Source organism: Pocillopora verrucosa, chromosome 7, assembly GCF_036669915.1.
Source record: "Pocillopora verrucosa isolate sample1 chromosome 7, ASM3666991v2, whole genome shotgun sequence".
In the NCBI taxonomy this organism is placed as follows: domain Eukaryota; kingdom Metazoa; phylum Cnidaria; class Anthozoa; order Scleractinia; family Pocilloporidae; genus Pocillopora; species Pocillopora verrucosa.
Window position 1 is genome coordinate 1,499,626 of NC_089318.1, and position 13,598 is coordinate 1,513,223.

General features: G+C 38.4%; 1 protein-coding gene across 1 annotated transcript; it reads left to right on the plus strand.

The window, feature by feature from the left end:
* The first annotated feature begins 7,077 nt into the window (after nt 1–7,077).
* LOC131775355 (protein fem-1 homolog B-like) lies at nt 7,078–13,057 on the plus strand. Its single transcript, XM_059091464.2, has 4 exons — nt 7,078–8,954; nt 9,237–9,345; nt 9,710–10,866; nt 11,313–13,057. Exons 1-4 carry the CDS (start codon nt 7,128–7,130, stop codon nt 11,508–11,510), a joined length of 3,291 nt encoding a protein of 1,096 aa, XP_058947447.2. The 5' UTR covers nt 7,078–7,127; the 3' UTR covers nt 11,511–13,057.
* Nucleotides 13,058–13,598: the final 541 nt, after the last annotated feature.

Here is a 13,598-nt window from a genome sequence, read left to right on the forward strand (position 1 = left end):
GATTAAAGCCCTTCATTACACTGGAACAGAAACAGAATTTGTATTTTCGTTGGGGTTATATTTCTCAATTTTTTTATTGTTATTGCTTAAAAATCTCGTCTGATCTCTGACTCTAGTTGAAATCTTATCCTTGGTAAACTTGTCGGGTGCTTTACGTGATATCAGTCTGTAGGGAACATGCCGCAGGAAAGATCATGAAAAACTTAACTTCAACCAACTGAGAGAAGTCGAGCCTGTTTCTCTCCATCCACTGAGCTAAATAAGTGAACTGCTTGCATAGCAATGAGGCAACATTCCTCTTACGTAAGAAAACTGCTAAAACACAAAAAAAAGAAAGAAAGAGAAAGGAAAAGTTAGATAAGAATATGACAATTTAAACTAGCTGGCACGCTCATGCATTTTCAACTTTTCATAGTTATTCATAGTTATTCTCTTTTCGAGCTTAGGTCGATATGTACAGTTTTGGAGATTACCGGATCCTGACAGGCGCGACGAGCAAGTTGGCAGGGTGATAAACCGCGTGCTTCGAGCTCCCATTCGGGGATGCCTGCAAGAAGATGCTGATGGAAGACGAAGACACTGCACTGGTATTGCATAGGTCATGAATTCAATTCCTGTACAGGCTTGAATTTTCTCTGGCTTTATTTTCACTTCTGGAGTAAGGTGTGTTCATCACTGGGGAAGAAACTTTCATATTTAGTTCCTAGATTGTTTCTTTAACAGAAGCAAGGACAATTTTTTTCAAAGTATGTTTTGAGCATTGGTTTTGGATCATAATTAATTGTTCATTATATTAATTTTATAGAACAGGGTTTGTCACAAGATTGGCCAGTAAGTGATGAAGTAGATTTGGATGACATGGAATATCATGAAGGCAATTTTTTAAGAGGCAACTTGTGGCGAACTTGGACATTCACTTGAGATATAGAAAAGCTACGTGTGACAGCCAGTAGGAAGTTTAGTACTTTGGATGATCTTCAGTGTTTCATCATGAAGCAATGTTTAAGAGCTGTAGCATTTTAAGGAGAGATAGGGTGGGGGGAAGGCAGGCAGAGTAAATGGATCAAAATACTGTTGCAGAAGTATTTTCTTTGTAAATGTCTTTAATAACCTATTCTGTATGTTTTACATCTCATTGGATTGATTATTTAGTTATAAACAAAGCTTAGCTTTTGGTCAAGAAAACTGTTTCCTAAACAATCCTTAGTTTAGCTGAATCTTTTATCTGGACATTTATTGTTATGAAGAGCATCAAGAGGGCTGAAAGCTGAAGGAGGGACACCTATTTAATAAAATCAACCCTCTTAAAGAGAAGGCCCGAGACCCACTGATTGCGTAAAACCTTGGTAAGGTTTGGACCTTATGTAAATAACCCATTAGGTTTGGTCATTTGATGCATCATTTAATATTATAAAAATGTCTGCACTACTTGTAGTTGCAACACAGTGCATACCGTGCACCTGCCAAGTGAAAATTATTTTACTTTGTTTCAGATACAGAGAGTTAATCAAGTGTGTGTTGCTGCAGTGGAGAGTATGTGATGGGAGTGATTTGGAAAATGGACACAACATTGTATGTTGTTCAAACTGCACCTCGAGTGTAAGAGTACTTTACAATGGGCTTTCAGATGATGCCAGTAATGACCAGTAACAGCACAGGAAGATAATTTCTTTGTGGGCAAGAAAAATAGAAGCCAATAACTAACTTTCCTGTGAGCTGAGGAAGAAACATAAATCAATAAAATGTGAATGTCACTTTCAGGAGGGTCTTGTGCACACATTATCCTGTGTTGCAATCCTGAAATGCAAAATGTATGCTTGTACCTTTGCTCCCAATAGAGCACAGATATGGTACTGTTATCTTTTGGAGCCAACTCAGTATAAAGAAAAAACCATCCTTCTGCACAAAGTACATTCCATAGCACTCTGTGGTAATATATGTATGGTGGTATTCTAAGCAAGTAAAAAGTCAGTTTGGATAAGATCCCAGTGATAGGGGGAGGGAGGGATAGATTAAACATTACCACATATGGACCTACCACCATGAATGTATACCCTGGTAAAGGCCTCCACTCCATAATGACACCCTGTTTGGGATACTTTGTGGTATCCCTGAAACTCTGCTTTAAAACAAGGTTAAATGATAAAAATTCTCTGAAGTACAAGTGAGAACAGAACTAGAAAAGTAAATGCATTTTCCATTTGTAACATCTTTGTAAACAGATGGAAAAACTTGGTTTATGAAACAGAAAATTTAATTTATTGCCTTATTACCAAGTCACTGCTGCTGTATTTTCACAAATTGCTGAATAACAATTAAAATACATCCCAAATCCACTACACAGCTTGGCCTAATTAAACACATGTTTCTGGGAGGTGTTCTTTTTGTGCAACTTTCAGCCAGGTACTTAAATTTTGAAAATCACCCCTTTGCGTAATTTCACTGCACTGGAATAGTGGGCATTTAATTTCAAGAACAACATTTACATGTACATCTATATGTATTGTATTTAAATTAAATGGACTACCAATACTGCATCTGGATTCCAAAAGAACTTTCATGGCAAATGCTTTGAAATTAGCTCAGTTGTAAACTTGATAACTTGCTCAAATTGTTAAATTGTCTTAAAACCTAGTAAAAGTTGGAAAGAATGAGTTGAAAACATGAGGCTTATAGTAGCTTCCTTCAAAGTTGTGCCTCCTTTGTGAGCTTTCTTTGTGAGCTTTCTTTGCAGTCTTAGCGGCATTGTCATAACCAATACGAGGGTTCAATGCTGCCACTAACATGAGTGACTTGTCATGCAACTGGTTGATTCTATCCACATTAGCTTGAATTCCCACAACACAGTTATCTGTAAAGGCTACACAGGCATCTCCCATCAGCTGTGTTGACTGCCGAACATTTCTGATTATCATTGGCTTAAAGATGTTCAATTCAAAATGACCATTACTTCCACCAACTGACATAGTCATTTGATTGCCCATGACTTGAGCTGTGACCATAGTGATGGCTTCACACTACGTTGGGTTACCTTACCTAGTTATACAAAACAGGAAACTTGTAAACAAGTTCTTATTACATTCAATACTCAATTTTCGAGGAGTGTCAAATGCAAGCCAGGATTGTATTGGTTTTAGATTACTTCCCTCAGTAATTGATCTAGATAACCTGTGCCACTTAACCAATTAGATGCCAAACTTGAATCAATTACAAGTTGGCCACACCCACTTTCTTATGTTTAAGAAGTTTGCTTGTTTTCACTTTGAGTTTTCATTGGTTCTTCAGGATATTTTCCTTTCTTCTGATTTTTTGTTGTGATAACTTTGATTGTGGGTTAACCAGACATCAGAGGAAAGTGCTCTGTGCATCACCTAAGATAAGCAAAACATTTTCAGTTTGCCTCTTGGGGGTCAAGAGAATTAGGGGAAAAACTGATACATGCACACTGTACAAGAAATAGGGTTAGAGTAATGTTAAGGGTTTTTCTGTAGCCATTAGAGAGTGACCACTGCTAACATACATGCTCAGGATTCAGAGAACACTGTGATTCTGTATGAATGAAACAGTTCAGTACTTTAGTGTTATGAATTGTGTTGTTACCTGGCATGATACTGTTTCCAGATTCATTCTCATGAAGCATCAGCTCACCCAATCCACAGCGAGGACCTGAGCCTAAAAACCTGATATCATTTGCAATCTTCATCAAACTACAAGCAATCACATTTAGTACTCCATGAAGATCTACCATGGCATCGTGAGCTGCAAGGGCTTCAAATTTTTTTGGTGCACTAAAAGAAACAGAAGATAAAAAAGTGAATATTGCACATTTTGGTAGCTAGTAATAAGCCATGTTTAGAAGCTAAGATTAAAATAAAGAAAGTACTTTTTTCCCCAAAACATGATGGCCGACTAGTAACATTTGTTTGGCTTTAAGGTACATCATTTCCTTAAAATAAGGTACAAAGCAATAAAATAAATAAAAAAATTCTTAACTACAAGAAGCAACATACCAAATAATAACTGCTTTTGATAAACAAAGAGAGCGAAAGCATCAAACTTCTAAGGATTTCCACAGAGCTGTAGAAGGTTATTAGCATGTGGCATGATTGTGGTCTGTTAAGACACAAGATTAGATAATTCACTTGCGTATGTGTTCTACCAATCTTAACAAGATCCTTGAAATCTGTGCTCTTAGCCTGAAGTGCACCATGAAGCTTTCTTAGTCCTGGTAGCAGACACTCATGCACCTCCATTGCTGCTGCTATATGCATTGCTCTTGGAGATGTGTCATTAGAGTTCTGTAATCAGAGAGAAAAATATTGTTATCAAAACATAAAGGAACTATTTTTATTGGTTACTGTGATCCTGGGAAAAACTCTTGAGAAACAACAACAACAACTTTCCCTTTGCAAAGTTCATTGAAATCATGGGAACATTCTGAAGAGTAAGCCACTAAATGAATCAAGTCATTGAGAGAGATTTGTAGCCCCTCATAATTTATGAGAACTTTGCACTTTGACATCATTCTTGAGGACTCTCTTCTTTTTCCCCAACCTAATATTACAGAAATTAAAATAAGCCTCTGACCTGGCTTTTGCTGACATGATCATTAGGATGGACAGGTTTTTTTTTATCCCATTTGGCCACCCATCTGTTCAATGGTATGACTACTGATCACTTCATTAACATTCATGTTGGACTGTGTCCCAGAACCTGTCTGCCACACAACTAAGGGAAAATAGTCCTTTAGCTTCCCAGATATCAACTGGAATCAAAGAAGCTGCATTTAATACCTTTAATATTTATCAATTATTACTCTACACATTTGCAGCATTGTTGGAGTGAATATCATAAGATAGTCACACTGCTTGAGCATATCTCAATTTGTCTGTGATATCATCCACAAGTAAAGCAACCAGAGGCATTTTTTCTTCCTGTGAATGGGATCCTAGTTTCCTGCAGGTTATTTCCCAGCAATTCACCAAGTTCCCCAAGTTTGATGAGCAATTGAATAAATCAAAATGGCTATTGATGTACAGCGGCTTTCAGGGGACACTCGGCGGGAGGTTAAGTCAGGGGGATTGGGGCAAGATTTGACACCAAATACTAAGAGACCAGAACGTTCATAATACCTCACCTTTTTGTTCAGTTCAATGGTTTTCCGGTTTCCCTTTTGAGGCCATATCGGGGGTTATATACAGGATATTTGGGTAAAAAATTTAAGGGATACGGTATATTTGCATGGAAAATTAAAGGGATACGACATATTTAAAGAAAAGTTCCGGGATAACGAAGATCGAAGTTCTCATTTTTTTAAAAAATAAAATAAGTATATAAGTCAATATAGAAGGTGCAAATAGTGAAAAAAAATACTTTCAAATGCGATTTTTTTACATTTTGCCATCAAATATTGTCAATATTGGCAATAGGTGCCAATATCGGCTCTTGTCCGACAACAACTCTCCACCTCCCCCACGGCTTTTACCATTTTGCACCACTTTAAATTTCCCGATTACTAATTGCTTTGAATTCACCTCCGTCCTTTAGCAATTCTTTACAGAATGTTGCATAAGAGCATACCATCGATAAACGTGATGTCTTATTTGCACGTAATTTCTATTTGAAATGCGAAACGTCCCAGGAAAATATATATTTTTCGTTATCAGGTACCTAAACATATCACGCTGAATGACGTCATCATGGTAACTGGCATTATAGGGATACGAACCACAAGAATTAACGGGACACGGGATATTTTGGCCAAAAATTAATCGGGTATGGGATACTCAGATCCCCCCCCCCCACAAACTTTTGTCTTCTCCAAGAAAAATTTCTATTTGTACTTGTAGGACTGGTATCGCCAGCCGAAAAATAGAAGACTCTTTAAAGCCGTGCTACACTCGGTACCGGTATCAACTTCTTCGGAGTTTTTTGACAATTAGACGAAAGTTTATTATTCTTGAATTGTCTTAGTTGTTTCCTACTCCGGGTTCCACATTCCGGAGTCCAAATCTTGGTGTCCACATCTAAGATGTTGGATTTTAGTATTTCGTAGAAACCTTACGTTATTGTAGTTCCTTGTTACGACGGTAAGCATGAATCAGTTTTAAAGAAATTATTTGCTTTTTGTTTCTTTCACAACCGGGGATGTATCAAAATGGCTTCAAATCCGTTTGACATAAGTGTCTTTAGTGGAGAAGATATAAATTTATCTGCAAGCAGAACTGCATGATAGAACAATCGCCTCAACTTTTTCATCTAGAACAGAGAGGTTCTTGAAGAAACCTGATCTCATCAAAATCAATCGATCAAACGGGGCGGCTACCATACCATTACAGATGTGAAAATGTGAAATGTGTAGTTTTGTTTATTGATAAGTCATTTTCATCAAACCTGTGTAATTGTCGAAAATTTGTAATAATAAGTCCATATAAGTCTACTTAACCTTACAACATGAACACATTAAATCGCCAAATTGCTGGAAAGCCGGGAAAAGATTCAGCTGGCTGCATTGGAAGATTAAAAGTTACGAATTTTATCATAAATCCTTCGAAAATTTTCAACATAGTTGAAAAGAAATTGGATTCAAATTGAACACAACTCCATTCTCCTTCTTCTCCTTCTTCTCCTTCTTCTCCTTCTCTCCTCTTTAACCTCCCTTGCGAGTTCCCTTGCCTCCCCTCCCCCATGACAAAGAATTTGTGTTACAATTCCAGATGGAGGACGAGTGATTAACATACGTAGAATGATTCATATAATTTCGCCATGACTCTGATATATGTAAGATATCCATGTCATAGATTATGATCGCAAGGTGTAATTCTTGCACATCACGAATGACAATGTAACGCAACTGAGTATTTCTTAATAAAAAGGTTTCTGAACATGATTTGTATCAGGAAACTTTTTTTTGAGATGAAGTAACTCGTTCCGGCTTCTTTTCTACAACATATAAAAACTGAACCAAACATCTGTAAAATGAATTGTTTCTCAACCGTGACAGCTGAAATGAAGGAACCTGCCTGTGCAAAGTTTTGACCTTAAAAATTATGTGTTTGTTGTTTTAGCTCGCACAGTTTAAGTTGAGCGTAGCAGAATCTAGTGGTTTTGTATTTGTGTTATTTGAAATGAGTAACAAAGCATCCGTTCGTGATGTAGTAACTACAGCTTATCAAGCTGATCGTGACGAAGGTTCTGATCTGCTTGATTTGTTAGAGAATTTGAACGCCGAGTCACGAAAAGCCACTCTGGAAACAAATATCAAAGATGGCGACGACCTTGCCACTCCGCTCGTCATCGCTGTTCGTGATGGAAAACTAGATTTTGTGAAGGTTCTTTTACGTTATGAAGCAAACATCGAGGCCCGTGCAACGATTAAGATTGACGGAGAAGCTATAAAGGATTGTACAGCTTTGTGGGTCGCTGCTGCTAAAGGTCATTTTGATGTTGTGAGACTCCTGATCGAACAAAGCGCCGAAGTCGACGGCAGAACATCGAACAACTCGACCCCGTTGAGAGCTGCTGCCGTTGATGGACATCTTGATATTGTGCGCTGTTTGGTTGAGAACGGGGCCGATGTAAATGCACGCAATAATTTCAATAGTACTCCTCTGATGATAACATGTCACAGCGGCCACCTGGATGTTGCATCCTATCTTGTCAAGCACGGCGCAAACATAAATCTACAAGACGACGATGGACGCTCGTGTCTTCATTATGCTTCGAAACGGGGTCGCGTTCAGTTAGTTTGCGAGTTGCTTGCTTTAGGAGCGAAACAAACACAGAATCGTAACCGTTTAACACCACTTCTTGAAGCCAGTAATGATTGTAAAATTGAAATGGTGGAGTGGTTCATCAACCGACCAGAATGTTCAAAGGAACAGAGAATTGACGCTCTTGAGCTTCTTGGAGCCACCATTGCTAATGATCCTGACGCTTATGACATTGAAAAAGCGTTTAGTTTCATGGAGCGAGGAATGGAGGAGAGGTATGAGGATCCGTCATATCCTTTGCTTAAAAAGAAAATGGAACCAGTGAAGGCTTATCAAAATAGAACAGAGAGTCAAACTCTTGAGGAACTTTCTCGCTTAGACGGTGATGATCATGCTATCCAGATAGAGGGACTCATGATAAGAGAGAGAATCCTTGGAACTGACAATACATTACTATGGTTCCCGATAGGTTACCGAGGAGGTGTCTTAGCTGATCTTAAGAAGTACGAACTCTGTGTTGGTTTGTGGACACGAGCGATGGAAATAACTATGAATTACAATGTTTCAGAAACAGAGGATCTTGAAAACCTCACAGATCTAATTGCAGAAATGATGCAGAATGGTCACAGTTTGAGTCCACAAACTATCGAGGATATTTTTGAAAAACTTATCGATAGAAAAAGGAAACTGTCCGAAAACTTGAAGCCTAGAGAAGTCGAAGAAGAGCACAAAAATAAGGCGCAAGAAACATTGCTTTTTAATGCTCTATATCTCTTGGTGATGTACACCAAAGTTCAAGTTTCCTTGGAAATGAAAAATGACAACATGATTGAGCTTCTTCAAAGATTTCTGTGTTTAGAACCTCGCACCCGTGAAGGAAATACGCTTTTACACTTGGCTGTATGGTATAAGACTCCTGTTCGTAAAGACGCTAATTTGCGAGGTGTGTGTAAGCTTCCCTGTGTTGAGACCATGAAGCTACTTTTACATGCAGGGTGTGATGTCAATTCCGTTAACATCCAAGGAAACACTCCTCTTCATTTAGCCGTTACTTTTGCACCAGGACCTGAACAAGTAGAAATTTTGAAAGAAATGCTGGAGTTGTTGTTAGATCTCGGCGCAGATACAAAGCTTATTGACAAGAATGGTCAAACAGTTATAGACTGCTGCGAGACTGACGAAGCCCGAGGTATCCTGTCTGCGAAAGGAGGACTGGGTGACTCAAACATCGAAACCATAAAGGTATCCCCGGAGAATACGGAACCAAAAATCTGAAAAAATTAATAATGAAAATGGCCTTAGATAAACTAGCATATAAAGTTATTTTAAAAGTGCCTGGCATAGGTCTTTTATTTCTGTTAAACTAAACTAAGGACAATCATGTAAAAACGTAATATTTAAGTTCCTGACAAAAATACAGCAGGGCACAGATTTTTTAAATTTCGTTTGGCAAGGAAACTCAGTGTAAATGTACCAAAATGTTTTTATTCCCTTAGTTGAAATGTGTTTTTCATTTTTTCTAAGAATGAAGTAATTGGAAGTGGAGTCGGTGAAGGAAGAGGAGGAAGATTTGTTCCTGGAAACGAAAAAGACCTGACTGAAAATGTTAAAAGGGAAACTACAGAGATATCAGGTAAAGGGATAATGTTGAGGAACAAATTCGGAAAGGAAAATAACTGTAGGAAAGACCAGGGAGTTCCGTTATCAGCTTTTAGGTAAAAATATTCGGTAACGGAGGAGAACTGAATATATTACAAATATATTTTACACAGATAAGAGGCTGAGCGCCAAGTAATCTGGAATGAAGTAATCTAAAATGTAGTCCAAAATGATTCAGTTCCAAAGTTTGAACGTCGTTTGATATAAAACTTACTCAGAGAGAGAGAGAGAGAGAGAGAGAGAGAGATAGAGAGAGAAAGAGGAATATGTTTTGGCTTTTAGGTTCACGCTCTGTGAGATAAGCAAGAAAATTTCTTGTACTATTTTTTTTATCTAAGGACTATTTAGGGAGTTGATACAGCACCTGGAAAACGTTCAAGAGCAACCAAGAACCAGAGATGAAGAACTAAGGGAGATGACACAACAGTTAACAAATGCTCAAGGTCAGATACAAGAGAGAGATGGACAACTAACAGAAAAAGATCGCCAACTAAGAGAGAAAGATGAACAACTGAGGGAGAAGACGCAGCGATTGACAAATACTCAAGGGCAACTACAAGAGAAGGATGGACAACTGAGGGAGAAGACACAGCAGTTGAAAAACGTCGAAGGGCAACTACAAGAGAGAGATGGACAACTAACAGAAAAAGATCGCCAGCTAAGAGAGAGAGATAGACAACTGAGGGAGATGAGAAATGGGTTGACAGATGTTCAGAGGCAGCTACAAGAAAGAAATGGACAACTAAGAAACAGAGATGGACAAGTTGCTGAGATAACAAAGCAGTTAACAGGTGTCCGAAGGCAATTACACGAAAAAAATGAAGAATTTACTTCGTTGGAAAGACTGCTGAGGGCCAAACAGCAAGAGATAGATGAACTGGAGACGTCTCTTTCAGCAGCCCAAAGGGCGTTAAATGAACGTTCACGCCACCAGACTCCTGATTGGGTCATTCCACGCGATCAGATTCAGCTGACGGACAAATGCCTTGGAAGGGGAGGCTGGGGAAGTGTTCTCGAAGGCAAATACTGTGACTGTGCTGTCGCCGTCAAACAGATGTACGAGTTGATACTTTCTGATCACAACCGTAGATTGTTTGAGCGAGAGATGAGCATTGCCGCCAGATGCCGCCATCCTTGTCTGCTGCAATTCATTGGGGCAACAAACGATGAAGGAAGTCCTTTGTTTGTAACAGAACTTATGGAATCTAGTTTACGAGCACTGTTAGAACAGCGGCCTCTTTCTTCACTTGAAGTGTCTGTCATTTCTCTAGATGTGGCTCGAGCATTAAACTACCTTCACCTAAAGAAACCATCCCCCATCATTCACCGCGACATCAGCAGTGCCAATGTGTTATTGTGGCGGCAAGCTGACCAATGGCGAGGCAAAGTGTCAGATTATGGCACGGCTAATGTTTTGCAGCAGACCATGACAGTTGGTCCAGGTGCTTTGATATACAGTGCACCTGAAGCGCATACTAAACATCAAACCGTCAAGGTACGTCTGAAATTTGAATATTGGAGTTCTATTTCTCAGTTGTTTGATTGTGATTGCTATGAAGTTTATTCATGATAAGACTGAAAATCAGTCTGTGAAGGGCTCGGGACTGACTGACTATAGTTGAACATTTGTCCTTGGTAAACTGGTCGGGTGTTTTACGCAGTATCAGTCTGTAGGGAATATGTCCCCGGAAAGATCATGAAAAACTTAACTTGAACCAGCTGAGAGAAGTCGAACCTATTTCTCTCCCTTCACAGAGCTAAAATGAGTGAGATGCTTGGATAGCAATGAGACAATATTCCTCTGACGTAAGCAGACTGCTAAAACAAAAAAAGAAAAAAACGAAAGAGGAAGGAAAAGATAAATAAAAATATATCAATTTAAACTAGCTGGCACGTTCATGCATTTTCAACTTTTCATTGTTATTCTCTTTTCGAGCACAGGTTGATGTGTACAGTTTTGGAGTTCTCCTCTGTGAGATTTGCATCCGGGAACTACCGGATCCTGACAGGCGCGACGAACAAGTTGCCAGGGTGACGAATGGCGTGCTTCGAGCTCTCATTCGGGGATGCCTGCAAGAAGATGCTGATATGAGACCAAGTATGGAAGACATCGTTGGTGAACTCGAACGACCAATGTAAGATTGGTTTTGAAATGAAACATAACAACCTACGATCTAAAATGGCCTGTATAAACTTGCTTTTTATTGGCTCAGTGCAAACATGCTTTCTTGTATAAGACTTGCTTTTGAGATGGTGAACGTTTCATCAGCCGAACTTAAATCAAAGTTGAACCAGCTTAGATTTGCGTGTTGTTGCCTTTTCATGACCATTCCAATTATCGAGTCAGTCAAGGACTTTAAGGACTTTTCGGCTAAGAGAGACAAATTATCTTCAGTTTAAAATAGGTTATTTTCACAAAAACACAAAAAACGCATGTAACTATCAGTTATGCAATTGTTAGTTACGCAATGTGTTCGGCACATGATAAGTTCGGCATAAGAATGAAAATTAGCTGTTAAAAGTCTAAATCCTTTGCAAGCCAGGCGAGAAGAATAGTGTAGGTGTTCCAGACATTAGGTGATGATAAAGTAAAGATATTTAAAACTTCCTCAAACTATACCCGTGTTAAATAAAGTTGGCGACTTTTCGTTACTACAACATGATAACAGTGGTTTTGGCCCACACTAGGGTTTAAAACAAGTCTGATTATCATTTATAGCTTTGCAATTTTTATGTACAGAAAATTTTTGTTAAGTTGTTGATGTTATCGATCGGGGCTAGCAGAACTTTTTCCAGTGCAATATAGAAGACGTCAATGTGCTAGGTAGATAATAGCTTACCATCCCGAGTTATAACAAGCATCAGCGAAAAGTCGAGCGTCAACTGTGATTTCACGTCCTCTCTAATCTATCGAAAACAGAGATATACACTAGACTTTGTCTCGTTGAATTTAGAGATCCTCGGTCAAAGGATCTTTATCCATTTTTCATTAGTGTCGGTTTGTCTGAAGTATTTCAGATAGGTGTCTGATCGCCACGACCATCTTCCATTAGTTTGTTAGTCAGATTCACCGTTAGCATGTTGCCGAACGTGATTCAAGTATAATTAACCCTAAAACTCCCAAGATCTTGATGTTAATTCTCTTCTTTAGCTGCTACACATTTCCTTGTAAATTAGTTATAAGAATTTGTTATTAGATCAAGATAACAATTTCTACCTGATAAGTTTGAGTATTCTCATTACCTGTTTGCTGGATAATGTGTGGATATCATGAAGAGAAGTTTCATGTTAATCACTCCTGGGAGTTAAAGGGTTAAACACGGTTTTCAAGTTGTCCTTTAAACCTATTTTTTAAAATCTTACGTACGATCTTTAGCGCCTGGACGGCTATTTGTGACTGAATACGGACCATTACGCCCAAATAATGAGACTTTGAGGTGATTCATTGGTAGTTTTTTTTAAGTGTATTCAAAGTATAACTGTAGACTGGGTATAATATGCAGTCTACAAACCATATACTGGGTATCAGTTATAGCGTGGTGAAGAAAAATGTCAGATAGTAAAGTAATATGATAGATAACAGTATGATGGTTAACTTCCTGTTAATCAGCTGATGAAACTGAGTTGTAATAATTTAGCAAACGTCTCTGCATTGATTGGTAATTAATCAAATATATAGCTTTCGCTTTTTTCCCCTGTAGACACAATATTCATTGTTTCGTGCTCCAGTACATAACTACCATGTTCATCACAGGTTCTTTACAGTCGACCATTTCTAGATTCAATAATTCATGTATTTTACAGCGGCCAAGGGTGATCGGAAACAAAACACAACAACAAGATGCATAAGCCGATACACCGCTACCGCTTTTATCGCTTTTTGGAAAAGAACACTGAAACTAAGCTGAATGATGAAATGATATTGCTATTCCCCAGGCTGACTCAAACTGGTTGAGGTTTGACTTTTTATTTTAGAAATTTATAGCACCGACTGAAGAAAATGAAGAAGTATATGCAATGTAGGTATATAGATAGCAATGCTTTTAATAGGATTTATTCGAAATAGGATTTGAAAGGGTTAATATGGCACGGTCGTTCAAGGTCTAATGAATGAATTACCAGTAATTGGATCCTTGTGTTTGCGCAAAGATTTTTGGGATCGCCACGAGTCACACAATGCAACTCGCTAGAAAGAAATGTATGGTGAAAGGTTGTTTCGACATCCAA

What these genes read in the sequence shown, in the direction of transcription:
- LOC131775355 (XM_059091464.2), top strand. Translation starts at nt 7,128, where the DNA reads ATGAGTAACAAAGCATCCGTTCGTGATGTAGTAACTACAGCTTATCAA. An exon ending in CAAACATCGAAACCATAAAG is followed by an intron (nt 8,955 to 9,236) that starts GTATCCCCGGAG and finishes ATTTTTTCTAAG; the next exon opens with AATGAAGTAATTGGAAGTGG. An exon ending in GGAAACTACAGAGATATCAG is followed by an intron (nt 9,346 to 9,709) that starts GTAAAGGGATAA and finishes TTTTTATCTAAG; the next exon opens with GACTATTTAGGGAGTTGATA.